Raw genomic sequence first — 21,364 nt, forward strand, 5'->3', positions numbered from 1 at the left:
AATGGACATACTGGGTCAGATCAAATGTCCATCTAGCCCAGTATCCTGTCTGCCAACAATGGCCAATGCCAGATGCCGCAGAGGGAGTGAACAGAACAGGTAATCAAGTGATCGCACCAGTCATCCATTTCCAGCATCTGACAAACAGAGACTAGGGACACCATTCCTACCCATCCTAATAGCCATTGATGGACCTCCATGAATTTATCTATATCTTTTTTGAATCCCGTTCAAGTCCTGGTCTTCACAACATCCTCTGACAAGGAGTTCAACACATTGACTGCATGTTGTGTGAAGAAATACTTCCTTGTATTTGTTTTAAACATGTTACCTATTAATTACATTTGGTGACCTCTAGTTCTTATAAGAACAAATAAATAAAATATTCCTTTTAACTTTCTCCACCCCAGTCATGATTTTATAGACCTCTATCATATCCTCTTAAGTCTCCTCTTTTCTAAGCTGAAAACTCCCAGGCTTTTTAATCTCTCTTCACCCATTCCAAATCTCTAATCCTTTTTGTTGCCCTTTTCTGAACCTTTTCCAATGCCAATATATCTTTTTTGAGATGAGGCCACCACATCTGTTCGCAGTATGTGAGCATATCATCGATTTAATAATACCAATAAGATGTTCTCTGTTTTATGCTCTATCCCTTTTTTAATGATTCCTAACATTGTGTTTCCTTTTTTGACTGCAGTTGCACATTGAGTGGATGTTTTCAGAGAACTATCCACAATGACTCCAAGATCTCTCTCGAGTAGTTATAGCTAAATTAGTCCCCATTGTATTGTATGTATAGCCGGGATTATTTTTCCCATTATGCATTACTTTGCACTTATCAGCATTAATATTCATCTGCCATTTTGTTGCCCAATCACCTAGTTTTGGGAGAGCATTTTGAAGCTATTCAGACTGTTTTCATCTTAACTCTCTTCAGCAATTTAGTATCATCTGCAATTTTTACCACTTAGTTGTTTACCCCTTTCTCCAGATCATTTATAAATAGATTAAATAGGATTGGTCCCAGTACGCATCCTTCGAGGACACCTCTAGTTACCTGTTTCTGGGATTTTTATAGATCCCACACCTTCATTTGTATACCATCTGACTCCCTTTACCTTTTGTGTCTGCTGGAGACTACCCACATCTAGAAATTAATCAGTTTACCCACTGAGAAATTTATTTCTGCACAATAGGGTTAAGCAGACACAGAATAAAACCAATTAGGTACCTGACAGCTTTACTCTGATGTTAGTGTAATGCAGCAATAATTTTATGTGAAGCATGAATGGCTTTTCATCAAAGCACTCCCACATACTTCCTGGGTGTATTCCAATCTATTTTTCTAGTAATTCTAGCTAGTAAATCTCTAATAAATGTTTTTAAGCTTTACCCTACAATGGTTTTGTTTTTATTATTAAATACCACCATGGAGCAGTGACATCAAGAAACATCTACAACATTAAGGTGGTTGTAGTTGAGCAGCGGTTCTCAATCAGAGGTATGCAAAGGTCTTTGGGGAAGAGGGTAAAGAGTATAACAATTCACTGAGATATGTCTAGTTTTATAACAGGCTACATTAAAAACCACTAGAGAAGTCAGCATGAACTAAAATTTCATATAGACAACTTGTTCGAGCTGTTGAATAAACAGCAACTCTTCACTTAACTTGTCCCGGTTAAGAACATATAAATATGTTATACTGGATTAGACCAAAGGTCCAACTAGCCCAGTATTCTGTCTGCCGACAGTGGCCACTGCCAGATGCCCCAGAGGGAGGGAACACAACAGGTAGTCCTCATATGATACCTCTCCTGTCACCCATTTCCAGACAAACGGAGGCTAGGGACACCATTCCTACCGATCCTGGCTAATAGCCATTGATGGACCTAACCTCCACAAATCTATCTAGCTCTTTTTTCAACCCTGTCAAGATCCTAGTCTTCACCACATCCTCAGACAAGGAGTTCCACACGTTGACTGTGCTGTGTGAATCAAAATTTTTTAAAAAACCAGCAGCCTATTCATTTAATTTGGTAACCCCTAGTTCTTATTTTGTGGGAATAAGTAAAAATATTTTCCTTATTCACTTGATCCACACCAGTCATGATTTTATAGACCTCTAGCATATCCCCCTTGATTCTCTTCTTCTCTAAGATGAAATGCCCAGTCTTTTTTATCTCTCTTCATATGAGACCCGTTCCAAACCCCTAATCATTGTTGTTGCCCTTTTCTGAACCTTTTCCTATGCCAATATATCGTTTTCAGATGAGTTGACCACATCTGTACGCAGTATTCAAGATGTGGTTGTACCATGGTTTTATATAGAGGCAATAAGATATTTTCTGTCTTATTCTCTATGCTTTTTTAATAAAAAAAACATTGTTTGCTTTTTTAACTGTGTCTGCACCCTAAGTGGATGTTTTCAGAGAACTATCCACAATGACTTCAAGATCTCTCTCTTGAGTAGTTGTAGCTAAATTAGTCCCCAGTATACAGTATGTATTGTTGGGATTATTTTTTCAATGTACATTATTTTACATTTATTAACATTAAATTTCATTTGCCATTTTGTTGCCCAATCACTTGGATTGGTGAGATTTTTTGAAGCTCTTAACACTGCTTTGGTCTTAACTATCTTGAGCAGTTTGGCATCATCTGCAAATTTTACCACCTTACTGTTTAACCCTTTCTCTAAATTGTTTATAAATAAGTTGAATAGGATTGGTCCCAGGACTGACCCGTGAGGGACCCCACTAGATACCTCTCTCCACTCTGAAAACTTACCATTTATACCTACCCTTTGGTTCTGTCTTTTAATCAGTTATCAATCCACGAGAGGACCTTTCCTCTTATGCCATGACAACTCACTTTACTTAAGAGACTTTGGTGAGGGACCTTGTCAAAGGCTTTCTGAAAACCTAAGTATACTATTTTCACTAGATCCCCCTTGCCCACATGTTCTTGCCCAAATAACTCTTAATAGATTAGTAAGGCATGATTTCCCTTTACAGAAACCATGGTGACTTTTCCCCAACAAGTTATCTTCATCTAGGTGTCTGACAATTTTATTCTTTACTATAGTTCTTTACTTCAACTAATTTGCCCGGTACTGACGTTAGACTTACTGGTTTGCAATTAACAGGATCACCTCTAGAGCCCTTTTTAAATTGGCAATACTGGCATCATGTTAGCTATCTTCCAGTCATTAGGTACAAAAGATGATTTAAAGGATAGGTTACAAACCACATTTAATATTTTCACAATTTCACATTAGAGTTCCTTCAGAACTCTTGAGTGAATGCCATCTGGTCCTGATGATTTGTTACTGTTAAGTTTACCAATTTGTTCCAAAACTTCCTCTAATTATACTCCAATCTGGGACAATACCTCAGGGTATGTCTACACTACCCCCCTAGTTCGAACTGGGAGGGGGGGGGGGGGTAATGTAGTCATACGGAGTTGCAAATGAAGCCCGGGATTTGAATTTCCTGGGCTTCATTTGCATAAAGCCAGCTGGCGCCATTTTTAAATGCCGGCTAGGTCAGACCCCGTGCCGCGCGGCTACACGCGGCACGGACTAGCTAGTTCGGATTAGGCTTCCTATCCGAACTAGCTGTGGAACGAGGCGTACAGCTAGTTCAGATTAGGAAGCCTAATCCAAACTAGCTAGTCCGTGCCGCATGTAGCTGCGCGGCATGGGGTCCGACCTAGCCGGCATTTAAAAATGGCGCCAGCAGGCTTTATGCAAATGAAGCCCGGGAAATTCAAATCCTGGGCTTCATTTGCAACTCCGTATGACGACATTACCCCCCCCAGTTCGAACTAGGGGGGTAGTGTAGACATACCCTCAGATCTGTCAACTAAAAAGAATGGCTAAGGTTTAGGAATTTCCCTAATATTTTCAACCGTGAAGACTAAAGCAAAGAATTCATTTAGCTTCTCCACAACTTTACCATCGAGTGCTCCATTAGCATCTTTATTGTCCAAGGGCCCCACTGGTTGTTTAGCAGGCTTCCTGCTTCTGATGTACTGAAACATTTTACTATTACTTTTCAAGTTTTTGACTAGCTGATCTTTAAACTCCTTTTTGGCTTTTCTTACTACATTTTTACACTTAGACACTTATGCTCCTTTCTATTTTCCTAACTAGGATGTTACTTCCACTTTATAAAACATGTCTTTTTATCTCTCACTGCTTCTTTTACTTGGTTGTTAAGCCACATACTTTTTCGGTTCTCTTATTGTGTTTAACAGTAAGAGTAAGGCTGTTTTATTGTTATGTTGCCTATTAGATTGCTTTTTATAAAGTTGTGAAATACTCCCTTATAATGCCGTTTGGCCTCATGCTTTGTCCACTATTTACAGGATTTTATGGAAAAGCAGCTCGTCCTCAAGGGGGTTTGGAACCAGGTTTGGCCAGAAGTCCCCACCCTCTCCATCAGCTCCCCTAAGCTCCCTGTGAAGTACTATATGTTGCTGGGCAGCTGCCAGCAACAGTTTCTTCCCCTCTTCTCACTGCCTTAATGCTTGCCCTCGGTCTTGGAGCTGCTCCCATAAGCCTCCTGCTTGATCTGTGGAGGTTGGGGGGGGGGGGGAAGGGAGGTGTGCCAATGTCAGGATGTCTCCGCCCCCCCCAATCAAGCCCCACATTCTGTACCACATCTCCACAAAGCAAGTCTATCGTGTTTCCTACCTCCTTCTGTCTTGCAGAGCGAGAGGTAAGTCAACAACGTATTAACCCTCAAGGGCTCAATCAATCAGTAGTAAGATGCTGGGAAATATTTTCTCCTCTGATTACACAAGTCCATGGCCTCAACCAAGATCCACAATCATCATTGCTGTATACAGTAGGGATATTAAATTTTGAGTAACTGACTAATTGAACAGTCGATGAAATTTGCCTCGACTATTCAATTAGTTGATACGGTGCCTCCGCCTTTGAAGTGTAGCAACAACCCTAGGACTGTTGCTACAATTCAAAGGTGAAAGTGGTGCAGGGAGCACGGGGCCAACAGGGCACTCCCCTGCTGGTCCCAAGCTCCCCATGGAGTTTCAAAGCAGCAGCCACCGCGTAGAACCCAGGGTCAGCTGGGGACCCCCTCCGCTGATCCAAAACTCCATGTGGTGCTGTCGCTTTATAGTATCCCTTTTTCTCCCCCCTTCCCTGCTGCCTCTGATAGAGGCAACGGAGGAGAGCGGAGGAAGCGACTAGTTGACTAGCCTATTGACTAGTCGTTCACAGCCCTAGTGTGCAGTATTAAAACTGTTACCCTCCCTATGTACATTAATTCTTCAAGGGAAAATTAAATTAGCTTAACATTATTTTGCTTAAAGTAATATTTTTCAGGAACAGAACTACAACTTTAAGCAAGAAATTACTATACTATATACTGAAATGTAAGTACAATATTTATATTTCAGTCATTTTATAATTATATTGTAAAAATGATAAATGTAAGCAATATTTCAGAATAGTATATTGTGACATTTTTGTATTTTCGTTTCCAATTTTGTAAGCAAGTAATTTTTAATTGAGGTGCGACATGAAGATATACAAGGTAAGTCACTCTTGAAAAGGGTACAGTAGTCTGGAAAGGTTGAGAGCCACTGCTATAGAGCACTTATTTGCTGCCACAAATAAACAGCATTATGCAGATAATATGGACAGAAACTTTCTTGCTATACCTACTACAAATAGAGGATTAAATAATTCCCTGTGAAAATTTGACTCCCTGAAGTATTATTCATAAATATAAAGATCGAGAATTATATTACAGAAATACCATAACAACTGTCATATATCTAATCTATCTGAAAACGTCCATGCAGTGTGCAGCAGCAGTCAAAAAAGCAAATAGGATGCTAGGAATTATTAAAAAAGGGATAGAAAATAAGACGAAGAATATCTTACTTCCCCTATATAAAACTATAGTACACCCACATCACGAATAAAGCGTACAGATGATGTCTCCTCACCTCATAAAAAGATATTTTGGCATTAGAAAAGGTTCAGAAAAGAGCAACTAAAATGATTAGGGGTTTGGAATGGGTCCCATATGAGGAGAGGCTAAAGCGACTGGGACTTTTCAGTTTAGAAAAGAGGAGACTGAGGGGGGATATGATAGAGGTATATAAAATCCTGAGTGGTGTGGAGAGGGTGAATAAAGCAAAGTTAATTTACTTGTTCCCATAATATAAGAACTAGAGGATACCAATTTACTTGTTCCCATAATATAAGAACTAGAGGATATCAAATTATATTAATGGGTAGCAGGTTTAAAACTAATAAAAAAAGGTCGTCTTCGCACAGCGAGTAGTCAACCTGTGGAACTCCTTGCCAGAGGAGGCTGTGAAGGCTAGGACTATAACACAGTTTAAAAAAAAAAAAAAAAAGAGCTAGATAAATTCATTGAGGTTAGGTCCATAAAAGGCTATTAGCAGAGAGTAGAGGAATGGTGTCCCTGGCCTCTGTTTGTCAAAGACTGAAGGATGGCACAAGACAATCGCTTGATCCTTGTCTTCAGTCCACTCCCTCTAGGGCACCTGACATTGACCACTGTCGGCAGACAGGATACTGGAGTAGATGGACCTTTGGTCTGACCCAGTATGGCCACTCTTATGTTCTTAGTCATCACTTTCACAGCATCACTTTTGTTATTTATAATCAGTTTTTGAAATGACAAATTTGAGATGGTTGTAATGCACTTTAAATTCAATTTCTCTCTCGAAAGTATAAAATCAACCTCTGTTTGAAATATGCGGAAGCACCAATGATATGGTACAAACAGAATGAAAAATGTACATGATTAAATAAACAGTTAAACATGTACAATTAACCTCAAAATCACAATTATAAGTCTCAATTTAACATTCAACCCCACATCCTTTGATTCACTTACCTGCAACATACTGACAATCTCAACTTTATTGAAGAAAATAAAGGAAGTGAGGGTAGAAAGAAAATTCTCTTCAAAAACCGATGGCGTTGGCAAGATGATATCCTGAATGTATTGTACCCTGTAAGTCTGATGAATCTTTTGCCTAAGTTCAGAGTCTGTTATAGGTATAACTTCTTTAAATTTTGCTGTTTTGGTCAAAAACTCCCTGTGCCTTTTTGGCTGAGCCAAAGCAGGGTCATACTCGAGGCATCCCACAACATCCATAATACACTCATCAGAAAACATTACCTCAAACAGAGTTGCTTTATTGAGGAATAAAATTCCTCTAATAATTTCATACAAATGATGTAAGCCTTCAGTGTTCTCTAGATTCTCGCAAACCTGGAAAAGTTGCAATAGTTTTTTAATGTAGCCTTCATTTTCCAAGGCCAGTGCTAACTTTTCTCTACGGATGGGTGAGGAGAGAACAGAGGTAACTAGGTCAGCAATCTCTTCAAGTTTGTTGAGTTCACAAGTAGGAAGATCAATCAAATGACTGGTTTCAGGCATTTCTTCAAAGCGTTCTTCTTCTGATTCATCAATAAGGTCCTGTGTGACTTCCACTGATGGATCTTTACCTTGGACCTAAAAATGGAATATAAACAATTAGTCTTCTCCTAAAATATATGTACATACAGAAAAAAATTCAAGTTGATAATTTAAATAACACGTGTGTGTGTGTGCGCGCACACACACACACACACACACACACACACACACACACACACACACACACACTAAAACTCATAGGGTACGTCTATACTTGCTCCCTATCTCGAGATAGGGATGCAAATGTAGCGGACCGGAATCGCTAATGAAGTGGGGATTTAAATATCCCGCGCTTCATTAGCATAATCTTGCCCACGTGCTATTCTGATCGCCAGCTGATTCGAACCAGAAAGTGCGCTCCGGGCCACGTTAGTTCGGCTCAAACCCCTTGGTTTGAACTAACGTTGTTACTCATTTACGTTACTGACGAGTAACGTTAGTTCAAACCAAGGGGTTTGAGCCGAACTAACGTGGCCCGGAGCGCACTTCCTGGTTCGAATCAGCTGGCGATCAGAATAGCACGTGGGCAAGATTATGCTAATGAAGCGCGGGATATTTAAATCCCCACTTCATTAGCGATTCCGGTCCGCTACATTTGCATCCCTATCTCGAGATAGGGAGCAAGAGTAGACGTACCCCTAGTTACAAACACCTCAGGAATGGTGACTGTTTGTAACTCTAATGTTTGTAATACGGAACAAAATGCTATGGATTTTTATTTCACAAGTTTAATACTGAACATATGGTATAAATAACTTGCTGGTATGGCATTAAAAATCCTAAATCCTTAACTGTCTCTTTATATCTAAAGAGCACATTTAAAAAAATAAAGTTCATAATTTAAGATTACCATAACACCAGGATATTCCCCATGAGCCTGATCCGGAAAGAGAAGTTAGAAACACAGAATATAAATTAACAAGGTACTACACAGAAAACATCTCTGGTTAAGGATCAGTGTTTAATCCTCTGATCTGTGTTATAAAGAGAGTTACACAAAAGCTAAGGAATCTATACTGAACTGATCAAAAAATTAAACACTGTTGGCTCATTATTTGTTACTGTGTCATTTACTCGAGAATCAAAAAGCAGTCCCCCAAAAGAAATTAATGGTTCCTAAATTTAAGTAAAACTCCAAGGTAATAAACAGCAAGTTGGTATATAGCGAATTTAAGCCATGTCTAATCACATGGAGAGTAAACCACTGAAGACCACAGTTAAATGACAAATAGAATAATGGAGAAATATTCAAAGATGCCAGCTTGAAACCTAAAATTCAAACTAGATTTCAAATACTTCTAATGGGGAAGTTGAGTATTTCAGTCTTAGATTTCAAACTATCTCCTCTGGGAAATATAACTGAAATGGCAGATGACAACAGCCCCAATCACTGAAGAAAAATACTGAAAAGTGACAAGTATAGAATATTTTGTTTAGATTGTGTGGTCTTTAAAAAAATATCTATACTTTCAGTCAAACTGAAGCTGCCTTTCTGGGAATTAGGTGGAACTGAAAAAGTAACTACTGAACCACTGAGCAGTTACAAGCTCGAGTGTCAATAGCAAAGAATTAGAACTGCCGAATCAGTCAGCTGATCCCTAAGAATACAAACATGCATATTCTTAATTTATACTTTGTTTTAAAACTATTGCACACAAAACCACCAGGACACATCAAAATTTGAAAATATTTAGAATTTTAAAATGTAACTGTACCTGGCAGATTTTTTCCCAAATTTCATCGCAGCCAGCTTTTTCTTGAAAACTCAGTGCTAAATCATAATTCTCTGCTTCTGACCAAACAATCAAGGTGTCCTATTTAATAATAAATATGTTATTTTCATAAAAAGTTAAGATACCAATACAAAACAGACTGAATGCTATGTAAGTAATATATCCAAAGATGCCATTACTACAACTGGTGTTAAAACTGTCAAGACAGAATGACGTATCACCTGGGACCGTATGCTGGTAGGGCCGGTGCTGCTGTGGTAGGGGGCTGGGAGCACTGGCAGCGGGGCAGTTGTTTGCCAGGGAGAAGCTGAGAGCCCCAGTGGCGGGACCAGGCAGGGCTGGTCGCATGTGGGGAGCTGGCTGGGAGGCCAGGCCAGGAGCAGAAGTGACCTTTCCTAGTCCGGCAAAATACCTCCTTCAGGACCACTCAGGTACCAAGGGAGCCAGACCAGGGAGGTCCAACCTGTACTTCTAAAATCCCAAGGTACATTGTGGCAAAAATCTGTTCAATTCACTAGCAGCAGATAAGATGTCCTGTGCCAATTAATTTGTTTTAAATGATAAACATGCTTCAGTAAGTTTTGTACAATGTATCCAGCACATTTAAACTGGTTTAATTTAGCTAATTTTAAACTAAGATTTTTTTCGCATTTTATTTGCATTCAAATACTGTTTGACATAAAACTCAAATAAAAAAATAATGTAGTAATTTAGAAATGCATTATACACCATTTTCTAACATAAAAATGTTCTCTTACAAAAATTAACACTCTGAATCTATTAAAATGTATAATAGCTTAAATATATGTATACTGGTAGCCTTTTTCTTCCTGGTTTGCAAAAAGAAAAATTCAGCACAAAGGTTATACCTAGACATAATTCAACATGTTTTCATGGTTACCATGCAGAATCAACCTTTCCTTAGGAAAATAACTAAAATGTACAAAAGCAAAGTTTGATTCAAACCAATGACTTAAGCAATTAAAATTGTTTTGATTTAAAAAAAGCAATTTATCCTGGAAAAAGAGGAAAACGTTTTAGAACTATCAGTTCAGAAATCACACAATATATTTTAACAAACTGTTCATTAAGTTTAGTATAAAATGACATTGGAATTACATGTTTGAATTCAGGATTTGTCTATACAAACACCAAGTTCATGGTAATCTGCAGTGTAAATCTTCCTCACACTAGCCAGCTACGCCATGCCATGGTTGCCCATGTAGAACCTGCTAAAAGTTCCCTAGCATACTGGCAGGTTAAAGTGCACTAGGTAATTTACAGTACAGACAGGCTAGTTCAAAGTAAATTTACACCCCAGCTTACTGTGCTGTTGAGTATTCATACAGATAAGGCTTAAAATACCACTTGATTGTTTTTCTTTGCTATTACTCATCCTGCCAGCAAACAGTGAATCCAGAGGACTAGAAAGACCCTTTGAAGTTATTGGATGGATTCATGGAAAAATAACCCTAGCAAAGTTTCTTGATACAATGAAGACAATCTTTGAAGGGGGCCCAAGCCCAGCCACAGTTAGATCAAGCTCAACTCTACTGATGTCCGTTAACAACAAAATGCTACTATACTTTATCCGGCCTAGTTTTGCTTGCTTTGGGAGGGATGCTGTGGTGATAAATATTTAATGAAGTGGACACACAGATTATACATAGAAAGAAACTACTTCAAAGAAACTTGAAGTCCAGAAAAAGAGAAACAGGCCTTCTAACTGAAGGCAAACTTCAGAAACTACGAGTAGTCCTATAACACTTTAGAGACTAATGAAAATATATAGGATCATGAGCTTTCATGGGTAAAGCCCACTTCATGAGATGAGTTTGAGTGGAAATAACAGAATCCAAGACATATAACAGCAAAAGCAATTCCAGTCAATTGTAGGACCTGTGTTAATAAAGCTAATTAAGTGGGCTAGATGTGAAACTGTAACCCCTTCCCAGCTCTTGCCCCTTCTTCCCCCCCTTCCCCCTCCACCGCCATCAAGCAATTTCCAAAAGCCTACTTGTGAGTCATTCCAAAGTAAAGAGGAGCCATCAATCACCACAAGGCAGTGCTGAGTGGATCAACATTATCTTCGGTACACTATTCTCACAGAACTCAAGTAGATGCTTGCCTACAGTATATATTACTTCACTAGACTTTATTGCCTTGAGATAGAGCTTCCATGTTTGGGAAAGTTTACCAATTATAGTTCAGACCAATATAGTTAAACCAATATATTTATAAATGGTATAACCCACTGTGTATATACTCTTATTCTGAAAGCTTTTTCCTGTTCAGTTTACACTGCTTCCAAAATGACATTAGCTGAACTCAAAAATATATCCACAGAGGGAATTACACCACTATAATTTTGGAAGTTTAAATTTACACTAGGGACGTTAAATATTGGTTAACTGAATAGTTGAGTAACCTCATGGATTCTTATCGGTTACTCGACTATTCTATAGTCCCCAAGGGCGGGGCCAGCAGCATGTGCGCTCTGGCCCCACTCCCAAGGAGCCCCATGCCACTCCACACTGCAGCCTCTGGCAGGCAGGTAGAAAGCAGCGTGTGGTGCCAGGCAGCAGCTGATCTGCGAGGGGAGCTGTTTTTTAAACTGGCTCTACTTGCCAATCGAGCCTGTTGTCTCACGCTGCTGCTTCTGATACAGTTCTGGTGCACACCAGAACTGAGCCGGGTTGCCTGCCTCCTAATACACTTTAAATGCAGAGCCGCAGTAGGGATAGTCCTGGACCCAACATGAGCAAGGACTGAGCCAGGCTGCTGACCAGCCTGCTAAAACATTTACTGGCAAGGAGGGGAGGGGGAAAGAGGGGAAATGCATGTAGTTTATAGCTTTAACCTATAAGCTTTTGCTTATCAGTTAATCGACCACACTAATACATACCTATTTGATCTTATCTTCTACTCAGTGAATAGCATAGTTGCTGTTAGGCAGAAATTTTCCCCATCACTCTAAATCCACTTCACTTACTGGCAGTCACTAGGCAATGGGTGGGCAATAATTTTTGAGGGGGACCCACTCCCAAGAATTTGGTAAATGATCAGGGGACATACTTTTTTACATCAATGGTGCAAGCATAGGGGTCTAGGATGGAGCTTGGGTACAGAAGGGAGCTCTGGGTAGGGGACATCGTTTCCTCTTTTCTGCACAGCGGACCAGTGAATCTCTGACCATGTCAGCTATGCACAAGGGAATGAAGGGCCACCCACAAAATAAGATGAGCTGCACAGATGCGACTCCATTAATTAGATGAATCCTGGACTTTGGAGGACGATGTGGAATGAGACAGAACTTTCCATAGTTATTGCCTCTCTAAAGCTCTAACTGTACTGTCACCATGGCAGGCAGGTAGAAAGCAGGCAAAAGACATTCGTGGCTCTCCCAGCTCCAACTGTGACTGCACAGCAGGGAGAGAAGGGAGAGCAGATTAAAGGCTCTCCACAGCCCAACTGGAGATGTAACATCTTTTCCTACTAGTACTGGTCCCAGCCCTGCTGAATTTGGCTGGCAGCTGAGCTAAGTAACTGCAGGATTCTAGATCACTCAGGTGCAGTTCCTTACCTGAGAAATACCAGCCATTCACGCTCTACATAAGAATGACCATACTGGGTCAGATCAAAGGTCCATCTAGCCCAGTAGCCTGTCTTCCATCAGTGGCCAACGTCAGATGATGCAGAGGCAGTGATCAGAACAGGTAATCGTCAAGCAATCCGGGTATGTCTACACTACCCTCCTAGTTCGAACTAGGAGGGTAATGTAGGCATACCGCACTTGCAAATGAAGCCTGGGATTTGAATTTCCCGGCTTCATTTGCATAAGCGGGGAGCCGCCATTTTTAAAACCCCGCTGGTTCGAACCCCGTGCAGCGCGGCTACATGGGGCACGAACTAGGTAGTTCGAACTAGGCTTCCTAGTTCGAACTACCGTTACTCCTCATTTCACGACTTCCTTTTATTTGTTTTAAACCTGCTACCTGCTGATTTCATTTAGTGAACCCTACTTCTTATGTTATGGGAACAAATAAATAAATTATCCTTATTAACCTTATCCACACCAGTCATGATGTTACAGACCTCTATCATATTTGCCCTTAGTCTTCTCTTTTCTAAGCTGAAAACTCCCAGTCTTTTTAATCTTTCTTCACCTGTTCCAAACCCCTAATCCTTTTTGTTGACCTTTTCTGAACCTTTTTTAATGCCAATATATCTTTCTTGAGATGAGGCGACCACATATGTACACAGAATTCAGGATGCAGGCATATAATCAATTTATATAGAGGCAATAAGATGTTTTCTGTCTTATTCTCTATCCCTTCTTTAAATGATTCTTAACATTGTTTTCTTTTTTGACTGTCGCTGCAGACTGTGTGGATGTTTTCAGAAAATTATCCACAATGACTCCAAGACCTCTCTCGAGTAGTTGTAGCCAAATTAGTCCCCATCATACTGTATGTATACCTGGGATTATTTTTTTCAGTACACATTATTTAAATTTATCAACATTCAATTTCACTTGCCATTTAGTTGACCAATCACTTAGTTTTGGGATATCTTTTTAAAGCTCTTTGCAGTCTTCTTTAGTCATAACTATCTCGAGCAGTACACCCAGTCTTCAGTGAAGACTGAAGCAAAGAATGCATTTAGCTTTTCCGCAATGACTTTATCATCTTTGAGTGCTGCTTTAGCATCTCAATCGTCTAACAGTCCCACTGGTTGTTCAGAACTTTTTTTGTTCTCTTACTGCATTTTTTAATTTGCAGTATACATTTAAGTTGGTCCTCTATTATGATGTCTTTGAAAAGTTTCCATGCAGCTTTCAGGGATTTTACTTTTGTCGCTGTACTTTAATTTCTGTTTAACCTCCTCTTTTTTGTTTAGTTCCCTGTTCTGAAATGAAATGCCACAGTGTTGGGCTGCTGAGGTGTTTTTCCCATCACAGGGATGTTAAATCATATTATTTTATGGTTACTGTTTCCAAGTAGTCCAGTTAGATTTACCCCTTGAACCAGATCCTGCACTCCATTTGATCTAAATCAAAAATTGCCTCTCCCCTTGTGGGTTCCAGAACCAGCTGCTCTAAGAAGTAATCATTTAAGGCAGTGTTCTCCAATCTTTTCAACCACAAGATCACTTTTTCAATTTAAGTGCAATGTAAGATCTACCTCAAACCCAAATACACTTACCCTACTTCCCCCCCCCCTTCACTGAGATCCCACCCCTGCTTCACCCCTTCTGAGTCCTCATCCTACTCACTCCATCTCCATCTCCCTGAATCTCATTCACTTTCACCAGGCTGGGGTAGGGGTGCAGGCTCTGGTCTTGGGCCAAGGGGTTCAGAGTGTGGGAGGGGATACCATAAAGGTAGGGAGAGGGGGTGGGTTCTGGAGTGGCCTAGGAGATAGGGTATTTGCCTAGGGAGCATAGGGTTGGGGGCTTGAGCCCACCCACCCTTGGAGCAGCAGGACTGCCAATACAGGCTTCCCCAGGGATGGAGCTGCTCCCCTGCATTAGGAAAGCAAGATAAGGGACCCTCTGAAGGTAGGGAGATGGGCTGGGTTCTAGAGTGGCTTAGGGGACAGAACATTTGCCTGGGGATCATAGGATAGTGGGCTTGAGTCCTGTCCCCCCTCAGCAGCTCATGTCCTACCCACCCTGGGAGTGACCAGACAGCCAACACAGGACAAGGGACCCTCTGAAGGTAGGGAGGTGGGATGGGTTCTGGAGCGGCCATGGGGATAGGGAATCAGCAATTGGAGCACAGGATGGTAGACTCAAGTGCTACTCCCCTACTAGCTTGACCTGTTCTGTTCTTCTGATATATTTTGCACCCTGGTATGACTATTCCATTGACTGCTCCCTTTCCACCAAGTTTCTGTGATGCCTATTATATCAATATCCTCGTTTAATACGAAGCAGTCTAGTGCACCCATTTTATTATTTAGATGTTTAGCGTTTGTGTATAAGCAGTTCAAAAATGTGTCATTATTTATCTAGCTGACATTTCCTCTAGTTCGGAGTGGGCAAGATACCTCTCGCGGGCCGTATCCGACTTTCCAAGCCACCAGATCCAACCTGCAGACCACTCTGCCGTGACCCTCAGGCACACAGCTGCCGTTGTTTTAAGTGCAGGGCTGCTCCACGTGGCTCTGTCCTCTGGAGGGAGGGAGAGGCTGCGTGTGATCTCCCTTCCTCCAGCCCAATCCTCAGATTCTATTGGCCAGAAATAACAAGCCAATAGGAGCTGAGAGATTGGCTTAAGGGATGTGGGTAGTGCAAGCTTCTCCCCGCTCCCAGAGGTGAGAGCCACATGGGGGAGAGTGGGGGAGGGAGAGAACAGCCTGCATTTTCAAGCAGTCTCAGGCTGCAGCAGGCAGATAGCCCAGCCTGCCTCGAGGTTCTGCAGGCCAGGAGATGTTTCAGCAAGTGCCTCCCAGCCAGAGCCTGCCGTGCCCCCCCACTACCTTCCTCAGGTCACCATCCAAACCCTCTGCACCCTCCTGCCCCATGTCACAGCTCCTTTCAAGACCCTGTACCCCCTACTGCACCCCTCCAAGCCAGAATCCTCTGCTGCACCTATACTTCCTTCCTGACCCTACATCCCAATCCTCTGACCCAAGTCACAACCCCCTCCTTCACCCAAACGCCCCCCTTAGACCTCACACCATGTCCTGCACCCCAGTCCCTTGCCCTGTGTGCTCTTCTGCACCCAACCTCCATCCTAGACCCCGCACCTTCTCCACAGAAACATATAACCTTCTGCCTCTCTCTCTAATGATATGTCTGTACTACAAATTAAGGTATAATTGTAGCACAGGTAGACATATCAATGCCAACTCAGATAACAACAGTAGTGAATGTGTGGCAGCATAGGGTATAGCATGACTAGCTACTGAAGCAGAAGCCTGACATGGACTGTTGGTAGGTACTCAAGTATCAACCCAATGCCACGGTCCGTGTCTTCATTGCAATTATTACCTGCACGAGTGAGATTAAATTTAGCAGTATGTTACCCCCACTATAGTTACACCAGCATCTGTGGTGTTGATATATCTAAGTTTGCATTAAGACACATGCTGCAGAAAAGTTATCTTCAAATTACAGTAAGCAAACATATACCTTTTAATTGAAGGTGTAAGTTAAAAAGGCCCAATGCTTGTTTTGCTGAAACAACATGGCTGTGTCTACACTGGCATGAATTTCTGGAAATGCTTAAAATGGAATACTATTCCATTTTCAGTTTTTCCGGAAAAGGAGCGTCTACATTGGCAGGCTGCTTTTCCGGAAAGGCCCTTTTTCCGGAAAAGCGTCTGTGGCCAATGTAGACGCGCTTTTCCAGAAAAGAGCCCCGATCGCCATTTTTGCGATCGGGGTTTTTTTCCGGAAAAGACTACTGGGCTGTCTACACTGGCCCTTTTCTGGAACAGTGTTCCGGAGTAAGGACTTATGCCCGAGCGGGAGCAGAATAGTTTTTCCGGAATAGCGGCTGATTTTGTACAGTAGAGCATCGTTGCTCTTCCGGAAATTCAAGGGCCAGTGTAGACAGCTCGCAGCTTATTCCGGAAAGGCGGCTGATTTTCCGGAATAAGTGGCCCAGTGTAGACACAGCCCATATGTAAAACATGGTTTTAAAATAAAATTTAAAGAATTCTTCCATGTAAAGTTTAGAGGAAATATTACAATTAAAGATATTTTCTCTTTACAAAAAGTAATTTAGATCATGTGAAATATGCAGACTGACTGGAATCAAACTATGTCAGCATCAACAGTGTAGAATTTTCTACTCTATGCACTATGTGATTAACCTTGATTTGGGACACATCTTTCATACAGAATTTAATTGAGTAATCTGCACGTAAATTACTAATATCAAGTTAGCTCTAATGAAAGCAGCCACATTGTGAAATAAAACTTGAGTTGCTAAAACAAGGAGTTCTGTGGCACCTTAGAAACTAAGATATATTAGGGCATAAGCCAGGGGTGGGGAAACTTTTTTGGGTTGGGGGCCGCTGACCCACAGAAAAAAAAAAATCAGTCGGGGGCCACACACAAATGAGAAAAAAACAACAAAAAACCCATCTCACTGATGTGGCTCCTAAGAAGTAGAAAGACACTCCCAACATTCCCCTCACACACAAGAGGCGGAGTGGGGCCAGGCTAGTAGACTGTGTGCTCCTGCCCCACAGTGTGGTAACAGGGGGGCTGGAACACCAGTGTGGGCTCCCCAGTGCTGGGTGGTGAACCCCAAGCCAGGTTGGCCAGATCAAGGCAAGCCAAGGTTGGATGCAGCCTCTAGGTACCCACCCCGGCATAAGCTTTTGTGGGTAAAATTCACTTCATCAGATGAAGAGGTCTGAAGTAAGTTTTACCCACAAAAACTTATGCCCTAATAAATCTTTTAGTCTCTAAGGTGCCACAGGACTCCTTGTTTTTGCAGATACAGACTAACACAGCTACTCCTCTGACATTTTAATTAATGTGTTTTACTAGCACAGTATTCATATGTGACACTTCGAATCTAAAGCAGGGGTAGGCAATAATTTTTGATGGGGAACCACTCCAAGAATTTGGTAAGTGGTCTAGGGTCGCACTCTTCCATGATATTAATGGATTTAATGCGGGGTCTGAGATGGAGATTGGGTGCAGGGTTTGGGAAGGAGTTTGGGTGAAGGAGATGGTCATGACCTGGGGCACTGGACTGGAGTGTAAGGGTTTGGGTTGTGACCTAGGACAGGAAAGGGCAGTGACCTAGGGTGCAGGGGTTTGGGAGGTGACCTAGGGCAGGAGGGGATTGTGATCTCGGGCAGGGGATTGGGTTGCCAGATCTGGAAGGGTATATGGGTGCAGGAGCAGAGCAGAGGGCTTGGGGTGTGTGTGTGTGTGTGTGTGTGTGTGTGTGTGTGTAAGTAAGGGGGGGAAGAGTGCCCAGGAGACTTACCTGGGTGACTTCCAGCCAGCAGCCCAGCACGTTTCTGGGGCAGCCTGCCTGTCTACCCTGCCCCCACACAGGCTGCAGGGCCACGTGCATGTGTAAACAACTACTAGTCAGAGGGGAGGGAGCTTGGTGCTGCCTGTTATTCAAACAGGAAGATTCCACTGGCCGGTTTCTAGCCAGAAGCCAGCTAATAGGATTGTGCTGGGGGCAGGGGCAGCACCAAAAGCCTTTCCCGGCTCTCAGTTTTGAAAGAAAAACAGCCCAGCAGCCACTTTTCTGAGTGGCATGCAGGTGGGGCAGGGCAAGAGGGAACCTGCCTGGGCCTCCCCGCTACATCCATGAACCAGATCCTGTGGCTTGGTTGGACAGAACCATCCCGTGGGTTGTATTTTGCCCAGGCCTGCTATAAGAGATCATAATGGGAAAAAAAGGCTACCAGAATAATCCAAAAGTGATTTTTTATATATTTTTTTTAAACACACACTTACACAAAAGCATGGTTTTAATCTGAAATCATTTCAAAATGCTGTCTAAAATGACACACATTAGCTAAGTTCCCAAAATCACTTAATTTGCAGTTTAATATTTTGACCCTCATGTCAATGTACTGAAAAATAATAAGTATGCACTAAATTCCCAAAAGGAGAATCAATTCTTTCCAACTCGGAAATAAAACAGATACATTACTGTAGCTAACGCGTCTGCATATCTTCATAGAAATAAGTGAACTATGATAAAGTACAAGTTTATCAAATAGTACACACTCTACTCCACACTGTTCACGCTGGCAAGAAGTTACAGAAATTCTCTCATCCTCAAAAGAAGGTTTTGAAGAAATTTAGCAGATTTACTTAAAACTTCTAGGCTGTGTCAGCCGCTTTTCCAGAAAAACTTGCCAGCTATCTACACTGGCCGCTTGAATTTCCAAAAAAGCACTGACTTCCTACTGTAAGAAATCAGTGCTTCTTGTGGAAATACTATTCTGCTCCCATTCAGGCACAAGTTCCTTTTGTGCAAAGCTTTTCCGCAAAAGGGCCAGTGTAGACAGCTCAGATTTGTTTTCCGCAAAAAAGCCCCAATCGCGAAAATGGCAATCGGGGCTTTTTTGCGGAAAAGCACGTCTAGCTTGGCACGGACGCTTTTCCGCAAAAAGTGCTTTTGCGGAAAAGCGTCAGGGCCAATCTAGACGCTCTGTTCCAAAAATGCTTTTAACGGAAAACTTTTCTGTTAAAAGCATTTCCGGAAAATCATGCCAATCTAGACGCAGGCCTAGTGTTTATCTCAGTTCTACTGGATTACAACAAAACCCCCAAAGCTCATTATTAACAGCCAATATTTCCCTGTTTTTCCTTTATCCAAAAATTCTTCTCAAACATATTTATTAGGTATGTTATTAGAGTGAGTTCCCACTGATTTTCTGTGTGAGCCTAGGCAAATCACTTATTCTCTCTGTAACCTAAGTTCCTCATCTGCAGAAAGGAGAAAAATAGTATATCCCTATCTCACAAGAGGCATTGTCAGATAAATATATTTAAGGCTGAATTTTTTTGATGTTGCAGTAATGGGAGCCAGATATGAAAACTAAAATATACAGATACTAGAAGACCTACCAGGTGCTGCTCAGGTCAAAATACAAATAAGCTTTGTTTTTCTTCATTTAAAATCATTGTCTGAGTTCCCAGACCCGGCACGAGCTGGAACTGAGCAGGGCTGCCTGCCCACTCGCCTAGCTCCTAACATACTTTAAACGCAGAGCTGCAGCAGGGGTAGGTCCAGAATCCAGTGCAAGCCAGGACTGAGCAGGACTGCTGGCCAGCCTGCTAAAAAATTTACTGGAAAGAGGTGGGGGGGGGGGGAGGAATGCATGTAGTTGTGACGTAGTGGGGGTACCTGGCTGGTTTCTATGCTGCTGGCTCTGGGGTAACCCCCACTGGCTGCCGTGGGTACCACGGCCCAGACGGACAGGCCATGAGTCATTATGCAAAGAAGGTCTCAACCTGTCTGACAAGCCACCCCCCCATGGAGAGGGACAAAGGAAGGTGGAATGCTGCCCTGGCTGGGGGGGCAGGGCTGGAAGAGTGTTGGTTAGTTGCTGTCTGGGAGCATGGAGGAGACAGCCTAGGGAAAGGGGCTGGAGTTTAGGGGCCCAGTCCCCCCCCATCTCAAGGGGGCCTGAGGCATCCTAGCCCAGCTCTGTGACCAGATTACATCTGTGCTGTGCTGTATCCTGGAGAGGCAATAAACTTCCTCTATTCCACCGGCTGGTGCAGTCTGTTTGTGCCATTTCGGAGTGCAGGAGACAGGGGAACCCCAATGCGCTGTCACAGTGGTCTATAGCATTAACCTATAAACTTTTGCTTAATTGACGATACCATTACATCCCTATGAAGAAGATATTATTTCACAGAACTGAAACACACAAATAGAAAATTTTGTTCCATCCAATGTTGGAGGGTAACCACCTAACGTACAAAACCACTGACAGACTGAAAGATGTATAGCAGGTTATTACGCAAAATGTAAATTGTACCATCTCATGGCTTTTCTAAAAGCCTGGCAAAGATCAGCACCTATTGGTAAGTCACCTGGCTGAAGTTAAATTTGGATAAAAAATTGGTACACTAGAAGGGAAAAGGAAAGCTCCTCCATAATCTTATTGTTGAAGGCACCTGTGCTCAATAGTGATTTATAGTATGAGGACACTTCCTGTCCTCTTGAAGGCTAAGATCAAGTGTACCCTTAAATAGCTAGTGGAAAAAACCCCACCCAATTCCACTGGTGACTGGCCAAAAATTTTGCCTGATCCTATTGATCTGGCTACGGGGAGCCATGTTTCTGTAACATCTACACTTGACTATTGCAACCCTCAATATTTAACAGGGATGTAAAAATATGTTTACATGGGGAGTGTGTAGAGTTTGTTCTGTGGGAGCCAATATGCACAAACACTGGCTCCCATGGAGCCACCGGCATCCCCCCTGTACCCCCTGTTGCTACCTCTATAACAGTGTTTCTCAACCTTTTTTATAAAGTACCCCTTTTTAAAAAAAAATAAGTACCCCCCCCTTTTTTTAAATTGTAAGTAGCCTCAGTACCTACAGTTTTCAGACACATTTTTTCTCCTACCATTGCATCACAGTTGTTTAAACAACTTAATCATAGTAGGGCAGGCAATGAAATTTTTT

General features: G+C 41.9%; 1 protein-coding gene across 4 annotated transcripts in view; it reads right to left on the minus strand.

Annotated features, from left to right (window-relative positions):
* The window catches only part of PPP4R3B (protein phosphatase 4 regulatory subunit 3B), a 66,705-nt gene that overhangs the window by 42,032 nt on the left and 3,309 nt on the right, over positions 1-21,364 (minus strand). For all 4 annotated transcript variants that reach the window (XM_006122137.5, XM_006122139.5, XM_006122136.5 and 1 more), the window contains exons 3-4: positions 9,209-9,307; positions 6,906-7,529 (exon numbers count right to left, since the gene is read on the minus strand). In XM_006122137.5, coding sequence (XP_006122199.1) covers positions 6,906-7,529; positions 9,209-9,307 — 723 coding nt within the window. The remainder of the gene's footprint in view (positions 1-6,905; positions 7,530-9,208; positions 9,308-21,364) is intronic.

Source organism: Pelodiscus sinensis, chromosome 3, assembly GCF_052426305.1.
Source record: "Pelodiscus sinensis isolate ZL-2025 chromosome 3, ASM5242630v1, whole genome shotgun sequence".
NCBI classification, from domain to species: domain Eukaryota; kingdom Metazoa; phylum Chordata; order Testudines; family Trionychidae; genus Pelodiscus; species Pelodiscus sinensis.